The sequence below is a fragment of the Eumetopias jubatus genome, unplaced genomic scaffold, assembly GCF_037043125.1.
Source record: "Eumetopias jubatus isolate StellerSeaLion01/CBP00866 unplaced genomic scaffold, mEumJub1_p1.0 scaffold_6, whole genome shotgun sequence".
Classification (NCBI taxonomy): Eukaryota; Metazoa; Chordata; class Mammalia; order Carnivora; family Otariidae; genus Eumetopias; species Eumetopias jubatus.
This window is the reverse complement of record NW_028274812.1, coordinates 94,907,543-94,930,979: the sequence shown is the minus strand read 5'-3', so window position 1 is coordinate 94,930,979 and position 23,437 is coordinate 94,907,543. Positions and strand designations below refer to the sequence as shown.

At 37.6% G+C, this 23,437-nt stretch overlaps 1 protein-coding gene across 11 annotated transcripts in view; it reads right to left on the bottom strand.

Moving 5' to 3' along the window:
• Positions 1 to 23,437, bottom strand: part of DST (dystonin) — a 478,002-nt gene that overhangs the window by 255,029 nt on the left and 199,536 nt on the right. For all 11 annotated transcript variants that reach the window (XM_088024332.1, XM_088024333.1, XM_088024335.1 and 8 more), the window contains one exon: positions 5,810 to 5,871. In XM_088024332.1, coding sequence (XP_087880458.1) covers positions 5,810 to 5,871 — 62 coding nt within the window. The remainder of the gene's footprint in view (positions 1 to 5,809; positions 5,872 to 23,437) is intronic.

The following is a 23,437-nucleotide window of genomic DNA, read 5'->3' as shown; positions in this document are numbered from 1 at the left end:
CCTTCCTCTCCGAATGCATTTATGTATCAATAAATTAAAAATAAGACCAAATATCCTATTATATAATGTTAAGGGATAAATTTACAGTATTAGCTAACCGGTACAGAAGACTTTATTTCCACTATAATCTGCCAGTTAAATGGACCCAAGGCAAGGAAAGCCCATTAAATGGACTTCTTCAGACTCTAATGTTCTCCCAAAAGATTGTTCATCCCCTTAAATTAGTCCTCTTAAATACAGCCTCTCAGTCATGGTTCAAGTTCTAATTCTGGGTCTAAGTAAACAATTAAAAGGGAATTTTTTAAACTTTGGTAACTTTTGAAGTACTTCAGAAAACAAAGGGCTTCCTTCTTTCTTGTTTTCTCCAGAGTAAGGGAAAAGCTAAATCATAGGTACTTAAATCTTAGGTGCCATTTCTTATACTACTGTCTTGTTGATTTCTAAAGAGCAAGACAGAATTGCATGTGATCAATAACAACAAAAACTAAATAATGATATAAGACCCTCTAGCTTATAAAGTTCCATAGGTAGAGGGACATAAAAAAATATATACTATAAATAATAAAAGACTGTCACCAATTTTATGTCTTAGAACAATTCTCTGGGTAAAATTTACCTAACTGAAGTCACGAACAATTTTGATAACCAGTTCATGGTTTTTAATACTATAATTAAAATTATGCTAAAGAATAATACATAAATGTTACCACCACCAATAGTTTACCTAAATATCCAATTTGCAAGGTAAACAATCCAGTCTACTCAATGTGTGAAGAGACTTGCAGAGGGAACAGACTTGACTGTGTCAACTGGACTTAATTACTAAAAGTATTCTGAAGAACGATGCCTCCAAAGGAAAACACTCTTACCAGAACAACCAGTTTAAGGACAGGCTTAGTCCTACAACTGAAATATGAGAACACTAATATTTAAATACATTTAGAAAAATGCCAGAGGCATCTGTTCACCCGCAAATATAAGTTTTAATTAAGCAATCTGCTTATTTTAAACAAATGTAATTATAGCTCTGGTGAATATAAAATAAGGCTATATTATTTTTTAATACAGTTTTTCTCCCCCCCAAAAATTCTACCCAAATATTGTAAGGAAAAAAATGTTTATACATATGGATGTAATAGTAACTTAAGCAGTCATTTAAAAACTCCAATGTTTACTTTTCTCAGTCATATAAACTTTTAAAAACTGACCATGCCAAAATCATCCCCTAAGCATTGGTCTATGCTATTTTGCAGCTGCATAAACCAAAACTTCCTAAATCACAGGGAATAATTGGTGAGCAGTTAAAACTACAGGTAGAGAAAAGTAAACACAACCTCATAGCCAAGGGGAACCCACTGGCAGATCTGCAACCCGTCACAGTGCACAAGGAAACCAAACACTGGACACAGCCCCCCGTTCTAATTCATAGTCTCATCTCAGGCCTTGTACTGCAGTTCCACCAGTAAAGTTGTCCCTTCCGGTAAAGGAAGGCAGCAAATCGCAGGATGTGGAAGATGCCCTCCAGCTGTGAATCTAAGTGAAATTACAACTGAGGAATAAAAATGGCCAATCTTTCAGAAGTATGGTGGGCCTTCATTGATTCCCTTTCTGAAAGGAGAGTGTGTGGGAGAAGAGGAAAACAGAGGAATAAAAAAAACCTTGGGCCCCAAGGTCAATCCATAAATGACTGGGGAGCGGTGTATAGAGAGGAGAGGAGGGTATGGCTAACAGGATTACCTCAAATAAATAATTGTTCTTCAGTGTCCCAGTAGGACTCTACGGCAAGAAGGCAACAGGCCAATCTATTACCTCAACAGATTCTGAACCTAAATCCCAGCTTTTTCTACTAAAAGGGAATGTACTGGGGCCCCTGGGTGGCTCAGTCAGTTAAATGTCTGCCTTGGGCTCAGGTCACGATCTCAGGGTCCTGGGATGGAGGCCTGCGTGGAGCTCTCTGCTCAAAGGAAACCTGCTTCTCCCTTTCCCCCCTGCTCGTGCTCCTCTTGCTATCTCTCTCTCCCCTTCTCAAATAAATAAAATCTTTTTTAAAAAAATAAATAAAAGGGAAAGTACTTGTGGTAAGAAAAGGGATTTGGACGAGGGAGGAGAAGTTCCAGAGGCAACTTACACAATGTGCCAATTAACATATTTTATGCTTAAATGGATTATCTCCTTTATATGTTCACACTAACCTATCACTGCCACCATTTTACAGATGAGAGCCTAAGAAGGTTAAGGTCACACAAATAATAAACTGTAAAGACTAGACACAACCCCCTGTCTGACCTCTTGTTACCTCCCATCTTTGACTTACATGCCACAAACTAACAACTTTGAAGGAACCATTCTTCTTTCAAAGATAATTTGCCATAACTTAGCAAAATATATAATTTAAAAAATGAAAAGAAAAAATCCAGCAAAGTCAAATCTGTTCTGGAACTAAATCTCTCAAATGCCTCACTGCCCAAAGCAGCAGAACTACACCAAGAACAGTTCCCCCTGGAGACAAAACTGTGCTGGAGAGAACAGGGTAAAATAATTATATAATATTAAATTAAAATAAATAAAATAATAATTTAGAAAGGGCAAAATTTGTAACAATTATTTCAGAAGATGGGGAACACATCCCTAGCTGGGGTCAGCACTCCCCAGCAGCTGAACCAAGGGCAAAGTCTCCAGGCCCTAGACCCAAGGCACAACTCCGGGGCTGTGCACCCTAGTGCACAAGACAGCCATTCCTCCCCTCTTTGCCCCCTTTAACTTCCTCCCTCACCTCTTCTTCTCTCTTTTCTCCTAGAACTCCCCTATATACCGCCCCCATGGTTTAAGGACTACTTGTGACTACAGTTAAAACTGATGAAACATAAAGAAGACACAAAGGATTATCCAATTATCTAAATGATTTCATTCCCATTTTTTTCTCTCCTTACCTATTTTCATTTTATTGACTCATTTGTCATGACCATCCTTTCCTATTATCCCATTTTATTAAAAACTCTTAAAATAACATACCTCTCATTCATTGAAAAGGAATATGGTAAGGCAAAAAAGACATGGGACCTGCTTCTCTCCTTTCCCTAATTCTCCCTTAAAGATGTTCAGTATTTCAAGTGAAAAATATAAGAAAATCAATACAGAAAGAAATATTACTTTATAATATTAAAATTTTTTACTTAAAATTCACATACTCAAATTTCCCACTAATGGGATTATGACCAAATGCCCACCGAGAGCAAAAGTGTCCAGCATTTTTTTTTTAGTGAGACAAAAGAGGCTGACTACATAGTGCAACATTCCTTTTACCGTCACTTGAGTGAAACATGGAAAAGATGACATGAAGGCTGCCCTTTCTCTGGTTAACTAATAACAACACAAAACTTAACAGCCTGGTGCCTCTAAATGTTTTAGGATATTTATTTTTCTTCACTTGAGGTTAAAGCTATAACTTCTAGACATAAAAGAATGAAAGATTAAAAAACTGTGTTCTCACATATTTGAGTTTTGTGCCAGAAATTTCAGGGAACAATTTTTAAGATTATAAGGGAAGACTACTTTGAGCTGATACTAGAGCAAAACAGAACAAGAATGTAAGCAACTGACCGTGAGAGTTAGCCAAGACTGTACTGTCTAGCTTTCCCCCACTCCCTACAGTGACTCCTCATTTAATACGAGTTAACTGTAAATTCTGACCCTGTAACATACTTCAGGAACAAATAAGCCAATTTGATTACAAACCTAATCAGTTGGGCTGGTATCTATCTAATGGCTGTTGTGCATAAAATAACATATTTTCCCATTTCTTACTGTGTTGCAGCAGACAAACCTTAAATCTTGAGATTCGTCATTTTATCAAAAAAAAAGTAGTCACATAGTCCAGGTAAATCAGGCTCTGAATGCTTGCTGTCTGACTCTGAAGGCTATGTGTATATAACCACTAAATTAAACCACCTTGGGTAGTTGCTAGAAGAATTAAATGATTTAATATATGCAATGTATATTACACACAGTGAGAATACTCTTGCCAAGCACTGTGATGGGCCCTAGAATATATATATAATAATATAGACTTTGTCCTCAAGCAGCTCTAACAGTGTTTTGACATTTTTAGCAAAAGAAGTCTCTCTCACTACCCATTTACTCAACCATTCAATTTATGAACTACTTGTAAAATGAATGGCCCAGTCCAACATGCCTGGCATCAGTAGGCCCCCAATAAATAGCCAGTGCTGTGGTCCCTATGGGGGTCATCCTTATTTGTGTTTCTACTTCTCTCTGGTGCCCACTGCCAACAGCTGTAATTTGATTACCAACCAGGAACCATAGGAGTTATGCTCCAGAAGACATGGGGCAACCCTCTGTGCCCACCAAAATGCCCACCCCAAGAGAGCCACAGCTACAAAGATTGCTAGGGCATCAGCCACCAAAGGGGAACCTCTTCATCAAAAACTTTGCTTCCTTTGGATTCACCTCAGAAATGGGGAACTCGTGTCAGAGCCTTCAGCTCCAAAGTTCCATACCACAACCTCACATCAGCCCATCTCTGCCCTGTCCTGTGGAAGAGTCCCACTCACAAAATGTGAATGATGAGACAAAAGCTTGGAAGAGAGTAGGTAAACTGCTGGTATCCTTCATTAGTACTCACAATATATTTCCTCACAAAGTCATCATAAAGCAAAGTGTCTCAACCTTTTATCTCTTGCCAATACACCAAAGGATTCAACTCCCAGCAGTACCAGAAACTCCCTACAGAAATGATTCTCAGTTGGAGAGTGGGTGACATGGCCTGCCTGATATACTAGAATTTGGGAAAAGGGTTTTGTCAATGGGTAGTGAGAGAGGGAGGACTAAAACATCCCTCAGGTGATTTTGATATGCCCCGTGAAATGAGAATCACTTTTATAGAAGGCTATTAGATGCTATTACTATTGGTCCTACTTTGCTACATGATGCTTTAAAAAGGATTTGTGAGTAGCTTAAGAATATAACCACATTTAAAATAATGTTTATTTGTGAGAAAATTCTTTCTAAGTCCCAAACAGCAGACTTAAAACGTTACGTGTTTCCATCTTTAGGACTATCCATAAGGGGGGGGAGGGGGGGAGGAGTGATTGATAGTTCATTGTGAAGTCCTACAGGTGCTTTAGCTGAGATTTATAGAAGGGCTTCGGTAAGATCCAATAACTCCATGAAATTGTATGCAAATTTTATGTGCATGTTTATTTTTCTAGAGAGCTTATATCAGATCTTCAAAGTGCCCCAGAGCACACAAATAAATACTAATTTCAGAACCACAACTATTTACTACACAGAGAAATGTACACATAAGCACCAATATCTGGGACATACCAAGTACAAGGAATTAAAGAACTCTAGACTTCTGTCTCTATAATCCATCTTTATTCTCATATAACCCTCTGCCATCCACATATATCTGATGCCAGAACTTGGTTTGAAGCTTGAGAAAGAAAAAATCTTACTGAGAATTGAAGTTTTTCCATGCCTTAACACATAAATATTTACATACTTCTTAAACTGCTGAGATTTTTTTTCAGAGTCCAATAATAATAGGTTTTAACTAATGTCACAGAATGCACTGTAATCGCTGTGTACTTATCTTCTCGCCTTCATCACTACCCACAGGACACACACCAGATAATTTTAGATAACTAAAATGCATGTCAAATGCTCTAGAATTTAAACTTTCGATTTGATACTGAAAAGCTATACTTCAGAGTTATACGATCAATTCCTGCACAATAATCAAAAGCACGCTAAACAACTCCAAGATGTGAAAATAATATTAACTGACCTTCATGAGATGCTGATTTATCCATTTTGTAAACGTTTTCTTTTGAACTTTGTCCCGTTCATCTAGAAGAGGAAAAAAGATATAAAAGAAGTTGGTAAAATCTACAAAGAGGAGACTTTAATTGTGATTATGCATATAAGTAAAAGTAAGGTATTCAAAAAACACTGTTTAGTATATTTGGATTTTCCTGTTACACTTTGGCAACTTACAGCTATCTATAAGAAAGTTAGAGAGCCATCTGTCAAACCGGTCTCTTCGTAGTGTTGTATTTACCAATGTTACTCTGTTAAACAAACCCCTCTGCGCATTCTGTTGCATAAACTCTGTCACAACTACCATTACTAGGAAGTTGTCTGACAAAAAACCTTACTAGCTTCAGGTGAGCCCTTGCACTGAACATCCCTAAGCACCTGACCACGTATTGCATCCCATCTGGTCTTCCAACTAAAAGAGGGAAGGTAGGTAGTGTCATTCTCATCTTTTGGAAGAAGAAACCAAGACTTAGAGGGGTTAAAACACTTGTCCACAACTATTCAGCAAAACATTTAATAGCTGTGATAAAAGGCAGGACTTATATTCAGGTCCTTTGGCTGAAGTAAACTCTGGTTTAATGATTAACCATGCTGCTTCTTTTCTAAACTCCCAGTTTTGAATTGTCTGGTAAAAAAGAATCATCCCAACTAGATTCTCACTACAGAGAGCTGATACTGCCCTGGTTACCAAAGACATGGTACACAGAAGAGTGAGGGAAGTCTTCTTATGATTTAAGGAGAAAGAGTACTAGAATGTTGTGGTTCATCACGTCATTATTTCAAAAGAAAACCATAACCTTCCAACATCTAGAATTGACATTCAAAACTATACTACCTTCCTCCTCCCTGGTTCTAGGCAGCAATTCCCTACCTTCTTGTTTCCCTTCTTCCTCCTTTCTGCATCTAGGATAGTGATTTATTCTTCCTTGATGGTCTTCTTCCTTCCCTACCACAGTTTGAAATTTTCCATTCATTCCCTAGGGATAGGCTATGTCTCACTCTCTCCCTCCTTCTTCATCCCTGAGTGCCCTTAAACTATTTTAATGGAAATGAAGTTCCTTTGAAAATGTTTGTTCTATTTATTAAAAGTATTTATGGACACTGTTAAGGAAACTGGATTCAGATAGCTGCATAGCAATACCTGAACTCACCTTCTATAGACACACCAAATCTACAGCCACATGTGAATGAATTCCCTCTGATAAAGACCTGCAAACTAGCTGAACATCTCCTCCACAACAAAGAACAACAACAACAACAACAATAACAAAAACCCACAGTGAGACAGGTAGGAGAGGCAGAGACATGGTCACACCACAAATACCCCAGATGCAGTGGCCCAAAACAGGAAGGGATCTCACAAATGTGGAGCATCTCCCGGAGGAGCAAGGTATTTGTGCCCCACATCAGGTATCACAACCCTTGGACCTGCACCAGAGAGATGGGCCCCCGAAACATCTGACTTTGAAAAACAACAGCGCTTACTTCCAAGAGACCCAAAGGGCTGTGTGGAAAAGAGAATGTCCGCTCTTAAAGGGCTCACACACAGACTCACTCACCCAGGGACCCAGCACAAAAGCAGCAGTTTAAAAAGCACCTAGACCACATGAGAAGGAGATTCATTAGCTAATCTTAAAGCTTCTACTGGTCGTGGAAGGGCACCACCACCCCCTTCTCCCACAGTCCCACTTCAGCCAGTAGGCAGCCTTGTACTGCCCCCAAGCACTGGGCTGCCCTGGGCTGCCCCCAAGCACTACTGAAGGTGATGGGTTTGCCCCAGCCCTAGGCTCCGCGTGGACTCTACTAAAGCCAGTGGGTCCACGCGGGGTCCAGTCCACACAGGGGTGACCCCTGAAGACCTTGTCTCTGGTGGCCAGGGTGGACTGTGTTGCTGGGCTCCATGGAACTAAACCAATAGAAGAGATAGTTCTTGGCAAGCTACCGCTCCCAGGGCACAACACAAACATTAGACAGAAACACCCCCAGTGTTCCTGTAAAAAAGGTCTACTTATTCATCTTGGAGCATTAGCCAGAGGGGTAGGCTTCAGGTATACCATACATCTAAAAACCACGGAGGAGCTCTCAGAAAACATAGGCCAGAGGATGCCACCTTTGTACTCTTCCTCAGCCTCACTACAGCTTGCAGGTACTTCCCAAAAGAGCTTATACACTCATCTGGAGCCCTGATTTTTTCAACTGTTTCCAAGAAGACATCTCTAAATCACTTGGTCTGCAGGCCCAGGAGAGGTTATGACTATGGTTCCACAGGACTGTATGTATGTGCATACTTTAAAAGGTGCTGCCTGCAATGTCCACAATAGCCAAACTGTGGAAAGAGCCAAGATGTCCATCAACAGATGAATGGATAAAGAAGAAGTGGTATATATATACAATGGAATATTATGCAGCCATCAAAAGGAATGAGATCTTGCCATTTGCAACAACGTGGATGGAACTGGAGGGTGTTATGCTGAGTGAAATAAGTCAATCAGAGAAAGACATGTATCATATGACCTCACTGATATGAGGAATTCTTAATCTCAGGAAACAAACTGAGGGTTGCTGGAGTGGGGGTGGGGTGGGAGGGATGGGGTAACTGGGTGATAGACATTGGGGAGGGTATGTGCTATGGTGAGCGTTGTTAATTGTGCAAGACTGTTGAATCACAGACCTGTACCTCTGAAACAAATAATGCAATATATGTTAAGAAAAAAAAAAGAAGAAGAAGAAGAAGATAGCAGGAGGGAAAGAATGAAGGGGGGGAAATTGGAGGGGGAGATGAATCATGAGAGACGATGGACTCTGAAAAACAAACTGAGGGTTCTAGAGGGGAGGGGGTGGGGGGATGGGTTAGCCTGGTGATGGGTATTAAAAGGGCACGTTCTGTGTGGAGCACTGGGTGTTATGCACAAACAATGAATCATGGAACACTACATCAAAAACTAATGATGTAATGTATGGTGATTAACATAACAATATTAAAAATTTAAAGAAAAAAAAAAAGGTGCTGCCTGAGGGTCTGGCTTCCAATCAGCCAGAAAATAAATGCCGACTGAGATCCCTTCCTTTGGAACACTGTCAGGGTTTGGCACAATCTCAACAACTGGGACCTGTCGAGGGTAAAGCAGGCTGCTTAAACATCACAAAAGTTTGAGAGACAACAAAGAGCTAGGGCAAGGTTGAATGATAAGGTCCATCGCCTACACAAAACCACTCCTTCAAGACGGGGAAGAGGTAGGTGATTTGCCTGATACACAGAAATGAACATAGAGAGAAAAGCAAAATGAGGGAACCCAGGAATATGTTCCAAGCAAAAGAACAAGATAAGACCCCAGGAAAAAACCTTAATGAAATGGAGATAAGTAACTTATCCGATAAAGAGTTCAAGTAATGGTCATGAAGATACTCAAAGAACTTGAGAGAAGAATGGATGAACTTCAACAAAGATAGAAAACATTAAGAAAGTACTAAACAGAAGTCACAGAGCTGAAAAATATAATAACTGAATTGAAAAATATATCAGAGTGGTTCAACAGCAAACTAGATGAAGCAGAACAGATCATCCTAGAAGACAGGGCAGTGGAACCCACCCAAACACAGCAGCAAAAAGAAAAAAAAAGAATTTTAAAAAGAGGAGATAGCTTAAGAGACCCATAAAACAACATGAAGCAGAATAACATTTACATTATAAGAATCTCAGAAGAAGAAAAAGAATGAGAAAAAGGGGCAAAAAACTTTTTTGAAGAAATAATGGCTGAACATTTCCCTAACCTAAGGAAGGAAGGAGAAATCCAGGTCCAGGAAGCACAGAAAGTTCCATATAAGAAGAACCCAAAGAGACGCACACCAAGAGACACTGTAATTAAAATGTCAAAAGTTCAAGAAAAAGAGAGAATCTTAAAAGCAGCAAGAGAAAAACCACTTGCTACATACAAGAGAAGCCCCATAAGACTATAAGTTGATTTTTAAGAAGAAACTTTGAAGACCAGAAGAAAGTGGCATGATATATTCAAAATACTGAAAGGAAAAAACTTCCAACCAAGAATACTCTACCCAGCAAGTTTATCATTCAGAATTGAAAGAGAGATAAAGAGTTTTCCAGACAAGTAAAAGCTAAAGGTATTCATCACCACTAAACTGGCCTTCCAAGAAATGTTACAGAAACTTCTTCAAGCTGAAAAGAAAAGGCACTAACTAATAACAAGAAAACTTATGTTTACATAAGTAAAAACTGCACTGGGAAAGCAAATATAAATGTAGTGGAATGTATGAAGGTTAAAAGACAAAAGTAGTAAAATTAACTATAGCTACGATAGTAAGTTAAGGGGTAAACAAAATAAAAATATGTAAGATATGATATCAAAAACAAAAAACATGAGGGTGGAAGCAAAGTAAAAGGTACAGTTCTTAGAATGTGCTCAAACTCAGCTTAACTATCAACTTAAAATAGACTGTTACATATAAAGAATGAGACAGATGAATCTCACAGTAACCACAAAGCAAAAACTTATAGTAGATACATAAAAGATAATGAGAAAGGAAACATAACCTAACACTAAAAAACGTTATCAAATTACAATGGAAGAAAGCAAAAGAAGAAGAAAGGAACAGAGAGGAACTACAAAAATAACCAGAAAACAATTAACAAAATGACATTAAATACATACCTATCAATAATTGCTTTATTTAAGATTTTATTTTTAAGTACTCGCTACTCCTAACATGGGGGCTTGAACTCACAACCACAAGATCAAGAGTTGCATGCTCTGCCAAGTAAGCCAGCCAGGTACCCCAATAATTGCTTTAAATGTAAATGGACTAAATTCTTCAATCAAAAGACACAGATTGGCTCAATGGATTTAAAAAACAAGACATGTATATATTGCATGTAAGAGACTCACTTCAGATCTAAGGACACACAGAATGAAAGTGAAGGGATAGAAAACATACTGTATGCAAATAGAAGTGAAAAGAAAGCTGCTATGGCTACACTTATATCAGACAAACTAGACTTTAAAACAAAGACTGCGTAAAAGACAAAGAAGGACATTACCTAATGATAAAAGGGTCAATCCAACAAGAGGATTTAACACTTGTAAACATTTATGCACTCTAAATATATGAAGCAATATTAACAAGACCTAAAGGGAGAAACTGACAGCAATACAATAATAGTATGGGACTTTAACAACCCATTTATATCAATGGATAGATCACCCACACAGAAAATTAATATGGTAACATTGGCCTTAAATAGTACATTGGACCAGATGGACTTAATACATATATACAGAATATTCTATCCAAAAGCAGCAGAATACACATTCTTCTCAAGTACACGTGGAACATTCTCCAGGACAGATCAAATGTTAGACCAAAAAACAAGCCTCAACAAACTTAAGAAGATTAAAATCATATCAAGCATCTTCTCTGACTATGATGGTATAAAACTAGAAATTAATTACAGGAACAAACATCACAAATACATGGAGATTAAACAACATGCTACTGAACAACCAATAAGTCAACAAAAAAAATCAAAGGGGTAATTAAAAAATATCTTGGGACAAATGAAAATGTAAATACAACATTCCAAAACCTATGGGATACGGCAAAAGCAGTTCTAAGCAGAAAGTTCACAGCAATACAGGCCTGCCTTAGGAAACAAGGAAAAACTCAAATAAACAATCCAACTTTACATCTAAAGAAACTGGAAAATAAAAGCAAAGAAAGCCCAAAATTAGTAAAAGGAAGGAAATAATAAAGAGTGGAAAATACTTCCTTAACTTATAATAGGGTTATGTCCCAGTAAGCCCATCAGAGATTGAAAATATCATAGATTGATAATGTATATATTACAGCAAACCTACAGAACATCACAGCTTAGTCTAGCCTACCTTAAACATGCTGAGAACATTTACACTGGCCTACAGTTGGGCAAAATCATCTAACACAAAGCCTATTTTATAATAAGTGTGATTCATCATGTAATTTACTGAATACTATACTGAAAATGAAAAACATAATGGTTTTAATGGTTGTAACTATATCAGTTGTTTACCTGTCACCGCATGCCTGACTGGGAGCTGCAGCTGACACTGCCCACCGTCATGAGAGAGTATTATACCACATTTCAGGAGCCAAAAAAAAAAGATCAAAATTCAAAGTATAGTTCCCTACTGAATGGAAATCACTTTCATACTAGAGTAAGTCAAAAAATCTAACTTGAACCACCATAAGTTCGGGACCATCTATAATGAAATGTAGACAAAATAAATAAATAAAAAAGATCAATGAAGTCAAGAGCTGGTTCTTTGAGAAGATATATGAAAAGATAAAATTGACAAACTTTTGCCTAGACTCACCAAAAAAAAGAGAGCTCAAATAAAATTGGAAATGAAAGAGAAGTTATAACTGATACCAAAGAAATATAAAGGATCATGAAGAAACTACTATGAACAAATTATACCCCAACAAATTAAACCTAGGATGGATAAATTCCCAGAAACATACAATTTTCCAAGATCAAATCATGAAGAAATAGAAAATCTGAATAGATCAAGTACTAGTAAGGAGATTGAATCAGTAATGAAAAAACCCCCAACAAACAAAAGTTCAAGAGCACACAGCTTTTTACTGCTGTGGGTTTGGTATATATGGCCTTTATTATGTTAAGCTGTGTTCCCTTTACACCCACTTCACTGAGTCTTTATCATAATGGATGTTGAAATTTGTCAAGTGTCTTTTTTCATCTATTGAGATAATATAATTTTTATCCTTCATTTTGTTAATGTGGTGTATCATTTTGATTGATTTGTGAATGTCGAATCACCTAGAACAAATCTCACTTGATTATGATGTACGACCCTTTTAATCTATTGTTGAATTTAGTTTGCTAATATTTTGTTGAAGATTTTTGCATCTACGTTCATCAGGGATATTGGCCTATAATTTTCTTTTTTGTGGTGTCCTATTTGGTTTTGATATCAAGGTAATGCTAACCTTGTAAAATGAGTTTGGAAATAGTCTCTCCTCTTCAATATTTTTGAAACAATTTGAGGATAGCTATCAAATCTTTGAATGTTTGGCAGAATTCACAGATGGCCAAAAGTGCAGGAAAAGATGTTCAACATCACTAATTATCTGGGAAATGTAAATCAAAACCACAACGAGATATCACGGCACACCTGTTAAAATGGCTGTTATCAAAAAGTGAAGAAATAGCAAGTGCTGGCGAGAACGTGGATGAAAGGGAACCCTTGTACTCTGTTGGTGGGAATATAAATTGGTACAGCCACTATAGGAAACAGTACGGATGTTCCTCAAAAAATAAAAACAGAATGACCATAGGGTAGTTGATCCAGTTATTTGACCTCTGGGTATTTATCCAGAGGAAACAAAAACACTAATTCCCAATGTAAAATCTCTAGGCACAACTCTCCCCAAGAATAATGATATCAAATAATTGTTAACCAATATTATCATCCACAAAATATGTACTGATTCCTCTGTTGGCCCCTTTGGGGTATCATCTATACCTTACTCACCTTTGTCTACCCAATAGAAGATGTTACAGTGCTTTTATGTACTTAACAAATAATTACCCAAAATGTGAATTAATTATGCTTCAAAAAGGACAACTGAACTCTATAGAGGTAGATATACTACTATATCTCTTAAAGAAATAATGGCATCTTAAACATCCTTGAGGCTTGCCATGCCTAAAGAGTTCAGAATGAACCTAAATTACTAGTACACAAGGCAAGAACAAAGAATAAGAAGCAACTACTAGTCCTACTTACTGATAAAATGTAGATTCTATACATCTCTCATTTACTCATTTGTTCCAACATCTATCAGGCCATATGATAAGCCCAGTGCCACAGTGGTACTAGGATAACCATGCCGACAGAAAGCTCACTGGCCCTTGCTCTCCAGAGTTCATCATCTAGAGAGGGCACCTGACATGAAGGCAGTGTGATAAGCATGCCAACTGAGCAAATGATGCAGCATTCACCATGTAAGCAAGCACAAATGAGAGAAAGACCAACCCTGCTCAGGGCAGTCAAATGGGACTTGGAGGAAAATAAGTAGATTAGCAAGACTGAAGCCAGCCATGTGTTAAAACCCATGTGTTGTGATTCCCTCCAGAGTCGTTTCCTCTACCCCAAAGATAGAGTCCTCTTTCAAATGCAAGTGCTAAACACATCTCAATCACAGACAGGGTGCTGAAGAATCTGGCTCTACCATGTGAAAGAAATTTCTGTGCCATGTGCCATGTGAACTTTGGACAAGCAAGTGCAAACAATAAAACCTCTGCACCAAAGTCTAGTACTCCTATCACCTTTTCAGCAGTGCTTTTCCAAGCCTCCAGCAAGACAAAAACAGAGTAAGGGAATAAAAAAAAAAAAAGATTACTTCTTAGGCAATATCCACACTATTCCCATCCAATTAATAACCTAGGACCCTAATCTTAAATCAGCAAAAAAACACATTAAAATGTATTACTAATTAAAAATCTTCATAATTCAAGGATAGCTTTCATATCATGTTATAAAATATGAGATTAAGGCATTCCTGTAACTATCCTCCAAAATTTTATTAATTTTTTGGATTATCATGTAATAATACAAACTCTTAACAAATTTACTCTGCCTCATTAAATTTAATATATGTACATGTTATATATAATTATATATATAATGGTATATACAATACATAATTATTTACATAATTATGTATATATATAAATTCTCCTCTTGGCATATAATGGTTAATAAATTTCTTATTTTTTAAATTAATAAAAAGTGGTCCTCTATTTTAAGGAATATGAAGACATAGAACATACGTTCTTAAAAAAAATCACTTATTGATTAATTGCTTACCCACATGGCATATAAAGAATGGTGATTTAATCAAATAATTTACCTCCCGGTACAGATGAGAGATTCACTTAAATAATACAACTCTAAAAAGATTATTTTGATCACTGAGATTTGGTTTGGAGGTTTCTGCTAGAGGCTCAAAAACACTGCTGAAAACGTAAGATGCGAGCTAAATATCTGGCAGGTAATGCTGAGGTAATATACCTGGGAATTATGACCCACAACTAAATTACATGAGTAAGGTACGAAGAGTAAAGCTAACTAAATAACACACACAATTCATAAATTCTGATACAGTTTTCTAACAGTAACACCTAAACCTTTTCTTTTAAACCATGATCAACCTAGATGTCTCCCATACCAAGGCAGGTTCTTCAACACGAGAAGCCTCCCACAGTGCTACAACAATGAGGAAAGTGGTAATGTGGACCTGAAGGGCCTCAACTTCCTTCAGGAAAGGCACTTACCAATCAGGGAATAATTTAAGTCTGGGGAGACAGTGATTTGCCACTTTCCATAAGCATTATTTCAAAAGGGAGTTACTTCAAAAGGGAGTATTCCAGATTACACCATCTAATTTTCCAATTACAAGTCTCATAATGGTTCTTTATTTCATTTCAGTAAGGGATGTCTAACATTGAGATTTATATTTAGGGCAACATTGCTATGACAACAAAAAGGGAAAACGATTCCTGAGATTTTAACTGATGTTACTGGTTTTACAGACTATCCAGTTATTCTTCTGAATGAAGTTTTAGAACATTCCTCTATTGGAAAATTATTTCATGTATAGACTAAGTTTCAAGTAAAAATATACATCTATGATCACCTCAAGTACAACCTGGCTGAAAATACGTAATGGCACAGAAAGCAAAGAACAACAGCATTTGGAAAAAACAAATGTGCAAAAAGAGCACTTATAACTGTTACAACCTACGCTGACTGGTTTTCAGTAAAATCCAATGGAAATTAAATCCACTTAGTATCACACATAAAATAAATATTAGGATTATTTACATACAACTCCTATGTACAACAAGAGGGTGAAAGTTTCTCCAGGGAGGCTCATTAGTTATTATGTAGCCTGTCCAGATTTCTGAAGGTGCCCCACAGTCGGCTAAACTCCTGCCGCACAAACCAACACAGGTAATGCAATTTTCCTTTCTCAGTACTGAAAACATGAAAGTGATATTACAGGTCAAACTACTAACCCATACAGCACATCAGCCCCACCAGCTTTGCGTTCCAGTCTTGATCATTCCTCATGAGCTGCCCCATCATTCTGAGAGTAATGTGTCCAATAGTTCCCTAAACTTTCGGCACAAACTCTGATGTGTCAGAGCCCTGTTAACTTTCTATGTAGAAAGAAAAACACTGACTAGACACTCCCACTTGCAAGCTGAAAACTAGTCAACTCCCCCTTTTAAACAAACACTAGCAAAGCCAGCCTCCTGCACTATTTTGCATACGATATATACAACTATTACTAAAAAAAAACTAAGTTATCTTTCTCCTTTTAATTTTAAGCTGTTCATACAAGTCCCTTAAAAAGAGAGTTTTGATTTCCTAACTTTTTTTGCAACAAGGCAAACCAATAGGATGTTACATTTCACTGCTGAACTAGCTCATCACATTCTCTAACACCCCAGGCAGAATTCCCCTGGAATAAAAAACAACACCCAGCCTAACTTGTTTAACTCATCCCTGATATTCATGCTATGAAGGTAATTTAGAAAGCTCAACTTTATATGCTAGACATATATCCTTCAGGGGGAATTCCACCACCAAGTATTTATGTACATTTCACAAAAATTTTCACTTCAATCACAATTCTTTGGGCTGGATGATACCTCTTCATTTTAAAGTTATAAAAAACAAGATTTGGGGAGATTAAGAAACCAGCTTAATATTCCACAACCTACGTGGGATCTTTAATCTGATTCTAAAACCCACTTTTTTCTATGTCATCAAACAACAGAACCTCTAATAGAATAATGCAGGAAAAACAAGGGGTCTCCAATTTATGAGATCTTCGCTTCTGAGCATGAATGAAAAAATGTCAAGAAATGAGAACCCCTGGGGTGTCTGGCTGGTCCTGAGTTTGAGCCTCACGCTGGGTGTAGAGATTAAATGAATGAATGAATGAATGAATGAATGAATAAATAAATAAATAAATAAAATTTTAAAAGGAAGGGAGGGAGGGAAGAAAGGGGAACCCCTGTTCTAAAGAAGCAACAGACCAAGCACCTTCAGTTCTCCTATGTTTGTCTGAAACATGAGACAAACAGACCTCCCTGAATAGAAACTGTATGAACTATAACTTCAAAATGACAAACAACAACAAAAAGATCACTAGTTATTTTCAGCTACAGGGAACCAGCAAATTCGATCATGCCAAGGGAAAAGACCCTGCTAGATTAATAGTTGCCAATATGCTTTGGGAAATATCCACACATGATCTTTAACTCTATTCTAAATACACCATATATCAACTTCTGCAGAGAAGTTTAAAGTATCTGCTCAGTAAGTATCCTTGGCTTCCTTCCTCTCCCTTTCTAATTGTCTTTGTTTTATCAGAGCCCCTGCCCCACCACAGAATAGCCTGAGTTTACCCATTTCACTGAAGGAGGGTTATAACAGTAGCAAACAACCTGGGAGCACTTACTATTTGCCAGGTATTGTTCTCAGCAACATACATACAACACACATATACTGCATATTATCCTCACAACAATCCTGCGAGATCATGTCCATTTACAAAAGAAGAAACAGAAGCACTGAGAGGTCAAACAACTTGCCCAGGGTCATACAGCTACTAAGGTGGGGGGAAGGGAGAGGATGCAGTTTGTAAAAGCATATTCAGTATTATAAATTTCATACTTAGAAAACAAAATGCTAACTTCTTAATAAGTTAACAACAAAAAGTAAAAAGTGAGGCTTGGACAAATCTTCAGTGGTGAGGATACACAAAAGATGGAATTCACCTTCTGTAGATGAGTCATTCTCAAGAATACAGGAAGGCTAATTGCAATGCTTTACCAAGAGGTCACATCAGAATTTAGGGCAAGCATGAGATTTCCGTTTTATTAATAAGGTTCATATGTGAATTTCAAAAGACTGGACAACACTTTGCAAAAGGCTCTATCTTAAAAAAAAAAAAAAGATGATGAATTGTTGGAGCCATGTGGAAAAAAGATAGGGGTGGGAGAGAATAAGGGGATGGATCTGGTCGCTTTCCCCACCACTGCCCAGAAATAGCTCTGTAGTACAATCCACTAAAAATAGCAAGGGAAAACCTCTAAGATTTCTATCATTATAGAAGGAAAACTGGCTGGAAGAAATAGTTGGGATTAGTGAAAAGACCAGCTCCTGAGACAATGCCAACTGATGAGCAGGGAGCTGGTAAGAATGGATCAGACCTGATGCACAGCACCACCCCTCTCTCTCCCCCTGCCCAGTCCCCCCTCTGGCCACCTGTGAGCTGGCAGCCTGTACCCAATCACCACCTAGGGGCTCTGCCCTTCATCGTAGCAACAAATCCCTTGCCCACCTGATATGATGCTCACATACAGTGGACCTAGCCAACATCATCTGTGACTGGAGGTTGTAGGTGTAATGGTAAGAGCAAGGGAGTCCTTGCTCCTATTTTAGTTGAAAAATCTTACCAATTATTCCCACAGAAATATCATTATGGTTTATTTCTATAAGTATAGAGCTACAACTAATCTAACTTTCCCCCACTGATCCATGTGACCCAATTCTGTGGGACTACAGACCTAGAGGAAGATACTTAACATCTCTGAGCCTTCGACGCAGCATCTAGCCCCTGTCCCTGTTTTGTTAAAAGCAGGATTCTTACTAGGAAAATTCTACCAAAATCATGCCATTAAATTATCATTAAAAAAAATCAGCAACACACCTGAGAACTCCATGGGTGAAAGTATATCAATGTTATTTCCCAGTAATTTCTTAGCTTAGTCACTACTGCAAAGGCCCATATACTTCAAGCCTATACCTGATCTCCTAATCAGGAGTATTGTTCTGTCTCTGTTGTAATTACTTTTGGTAACAGGAGATTCTCAGACTGTTGCATGATACAAGAAATACTTTTAAGACTATAGTTGAGACAGTGTCTCCTCTTTCATTTTCAGGTTCAATTACTCACAGCTTAAAAAGAATTCTTCCTCCTCTACAAGAAATGACAGGATAAAAAAAAATTCTAGGGTTGCCCCTTTCTTATTACTAGCTTTTATCAATTTAAATCCCCAATGTTGATGAATCTCAGCTTTTGTTTTTTATGACTATTATTTGTTAACATCTGAATCTAAATAAAATTGACATTACTTTCTGTTACAGTCCCTCCTTGCTGAGAGCATAACCAGTCTACTGCTTCTGTGCTAGACAGTAAGTATGGTTAAAAACCATTTAAAACAGAGTTATTGGCATATCTTCATAAAGAAGCTCTTTACATTTTCAAAATCCTTAATCCTTCTGCGAAGAAGATGAATATAGCTTAAAAAGGAGATATTATTTCAAGATAAGCATGGAACTGACAACGCATCTCAAACATATAGCTATAATAAAATCTTCAGACTTACACTATCTGGCAGTACATGAAGAAATTATACAATATTAGAAATAAGAATGAGGAAAAAAATTTAAGGTTTTATTTTTAAGTAATGGGGGCTCAAACTTACAGCCCCAAGATCAAAAGATATGCTCTACCTACTGAGCCAGCCAGGTGCCCTGAGAATGAAAGAATTTTTTAAACAAATGAAACCATTAGGAGAAAATACAGAAAATTGTGTTTTAAAAATAGTTGGAAGAGTGTTTCAAAACAAATTACAAAACCTCTAAAAAACACGAACATATAAAGGCAGACAAAAATTTTTTTTAAGGCAGACAAATCTGGGGCACCTGGGTGGCTCAGTCAGTTAAGTAGCTGACTTTCGATTCTGGCTCAGGTTATACGTGATCTCAGGTTCATGGGATTGAGCCCCATGTCAGGCTCGACACTGGGCATAGAGCCTACTCGGGATTCTCTCTCTCTCTCTCTCTCTGCCCCTCTCCCCACATCCCACCCCCCACCCCCACTAATGTGTGCTTATGCTCTCTCTCTCTCTCAAAATTAATTAATAAAGGCAGACAAATTTGACAAAATACTGATGTAACAGTGATGCTATAAATGAAGTTAAACATAAAGCATGACTAACTGAAAGAAGATATATGCTACATAGATAATACACACTAAAACATCCAAAACATAACTCCTATTAATCAGTAGGAAAAAAGACAGCCCCTTCCCAATTACAAATGATTTGAACATAACAAGTCTACAAGTCAGAAAGAAGGAATGCAAAATGGCCAACAAAGACATGGGGAAATACGTCACCCGTCTTACAGAGTATCAGTAATGGAAACCTTGCACATAGTGACATGAAAAAGGTTCTAAGATATATAGTTAAGTGAAAAAATAATAATAATAATATATATAAAAGATGTGTGTCAGATTGGAAAGAACAGTTTCATCAGAAGAGGACAGAAGCTGGAAGGAGTGGGGATCAAGGTGATATAATGCATATTTCATTCTTCGTACGTCTGTATTGAGTGTTTGAATCTCTTACAAGGAAGATGCCTTTGTGTGTTACGTGAAAAATAACTGTTGAGAAAAAAGGTGTCTCAAGTACTTTTATTCATTTATATATTCAGTACTCTGACAGACTTTATAGAAGACACAGAAAAAAGACTAAGTCACAGGTCAGAGTACCCCCACTCAGATCTGAAGACAGAGCTAAACACTTCAGTTACGGCTAGGCTGCTTTTAGGCTGCTGGCTGCAGGAGGAAATGAAGAGCAGGGGAGAGAGGGGAAGGGCGAGGGGAGTGGAAAGAGGAGTAAGAGGGAGGGAGAAGGGGACATTCAGCTGGTGACACCTTTTCAGGGGCTGATTGCCCGGGCTGGGATCCAAAATGACGAGGCTGTAGAAAGTCTCTGAAAGGAGAATTGATAACTGAGAATATATTCAGAAATTATCCTGCTCGGAGGGTTTGAAGTTTAATAGCCACAGGACAAAATACAGTCATGGTTCTGGCTCTCCTCTGTCGGGAATCCAGAAGCAGGCCAAGATAGAATGTGCTAAGTAAGCTGAGGCAGAGATGATGCAGAACAATAGAGCCATAAATCTCTCCACACAAACGCTTTTTTGGATAGCTCCTCCCCTGCTGCCACCACTCCCCACAATCAATGATCAGGTCTGGTACTTTCCTGCCACCGCAGGGGCTGTGTGGCTGAGGATCCGCAGTAGAGGTGGCTGGGGACAAAAGAAGTACTTACTGGATTCTGCTCTGAAGAATTGGCTGGTACCTGTCCTCACAACTGGCCAAGAACTGCAATATAAAACACCTAAAATCTGATTTTAGCCTACTTTTCCAACGGAGCACACTAAAAACACATGAACATGAAGAATCTTCTAATTGCAGTTACACTGCTACAACATCTAAGCACTGTTTATGATCTAGCTGCTGTCCTTCTGAGTCACTGTTAAGGGTAGAAAGTTTCTGTAATTCTTTATCTGTGTTCAACAACTTAAAGAAATTACAGTTCTTTTAGGGTTTTCAATCTTTGCCTTTCCTTCCGATTCAGAGGTCTGGTTAAGAATATATACTAAAGACCATAGTTATTACATACAAGTTGATGAAAACAAAGTAAATAAACATTGTTTCCACACTATTTATATATGAGATAAATCTACCAAGATTATGAGTACCTGAGATCCTATGGGGTTTTAAATTTTAAAGTCTTTAGTTTTGAAAACTTTTACAACTATAACTACCATATGGAAGGAAAACAGAACCACTCACTTTAAAATCCAAATCAATCCAAGTTAACCCAAAAATTAAGACCTTCAATAGCTCAGAGAAAAATATAAACGACAAATTATAATGAATGCTTATTGTGTTCTCAGATTTCTTTCAAATTGTATGACTTGTTGGTTTCTGAAAGAATATTTCCTCTTTCCCTTATTTTCTGTTCCAATACCTTAATTAGATAATATACATTTATGTAAGTTTAGTAAGCAATCAGGTGCCTTTAGACTTTAAAACATAAAAAAATAAAATAAAAGGAATTTCCCTCTATATAGTTCACTCTCTATGTGCTCCATTTGGTAGGCTATGAAGGTAGCTGTGGGAAGAAGAGAGAACACACTTAGGAGTTGAGGCAAGGGTAAGGGACCTACACAAATATGAGTCCAGATCCTGGCATCAACACCAGCGAACAATTTCAGCTTGGGAAAATGATTTAACTTCTGTTAACTCAAGTTACTTCATCTGTAAAACTGAATAACCATCACCAGGTACCTTACTAGATACCTAATCCATATATTAATATAAGCACTAAGTAAGATGATAGTAATATAAATATGATACAGTTGACCTCAACAAATACTACTGGCTTCCTAATCATTTTAATTCAATTAGCAAATACGTATTAAGCACCTACAACAAATGTCAAGTGTCAAACTCATGTCAAAGTTACTCTGCTGTACACTACAGGACTTCACATCATCTCACAAATACTACTGTATTTATGTATCATGACCTTCATTTTACTCATTAAAAATAAATAAATTTCAAAGGATTTAATCTGGCCTAAGGTTTCTCCCAGCAAGGAAGCAGCAGAGCTGGAATTTGACCCAGAATTTTTAATGCCCTTCCTACTTTGTACTAGTAGGAATAAGACACAGGGTGACTCAAACCCATATACTCTCCAGAATCAAGGAAACTAGGAAAAGACATAAGATAAATAGGTGCCTTAATTTCTTATCATACCAATTCCAGAAAAAGGAAAACCAAAGTAAAATGTCCTCAGCTACCGAGAAAACTATCCCTTTTTCAGTAAACTGCATAAAATCTCTCTATATGGTGAACTAGAAAAAGAGAGAAAAATCCTTAATTCTTGTCAACGTGATATAGTAAATCAATACCAGGGACAAAAATAAGAACTTGGGAGTTCTTGTCTCTCTCTGATAATAGACTGTGGGTTATTGCACAATAGAACATTCTTACTCTGTTTACCTTGAATATAATCAGTCTTTCTTGGTAAGTATTGACTGGTACCATGAATCTGTCACAGTGGCCCAAGGAACAAAATCAAAAGTAACTTAATACATGGTCTAATATTCATCTAACAAATTTCATTCTTCATGAAAGAGAGTGACCTAGAATTCTTTTTCTTTAACAGAGGTATAATTGACATCTAGAAGTCTTAATAACTTCTTTCACACAGTTGTGATCTCTTTTACTTTGACCAAGGATTTGAGTATTTTTTCAGGTTGCAAGGCTACATTTCTCAAGCTGAAGGAAACTACAGGGTGATTCATAAGCACAGTACCTTTCACTCCTCTAATACAAGGCCAGTCATGGAGTGAGCCAACAGCAGGGATAGAGTAGGAAACACCCAAGACAACCACTCTGAACCACTGGAAAAAAAATTCAACCTGGGCTCGTTTTACAATGAGGTTACCTCCCACCCAAAGTTTCATATTTAAATGTAGTTTACAGCTTGTGGGGCAACTGCTTCAGGGACAGCATCACTGTCTATGCGTCACTGGGCTTCAGCAGCCACATGGCAGGTGACCTCACTTCATCCCAGCAGCCACACCCACACGTGCTGATGAGCAAAAGGAAAGACACACAGAGTAATAAGCGTCTG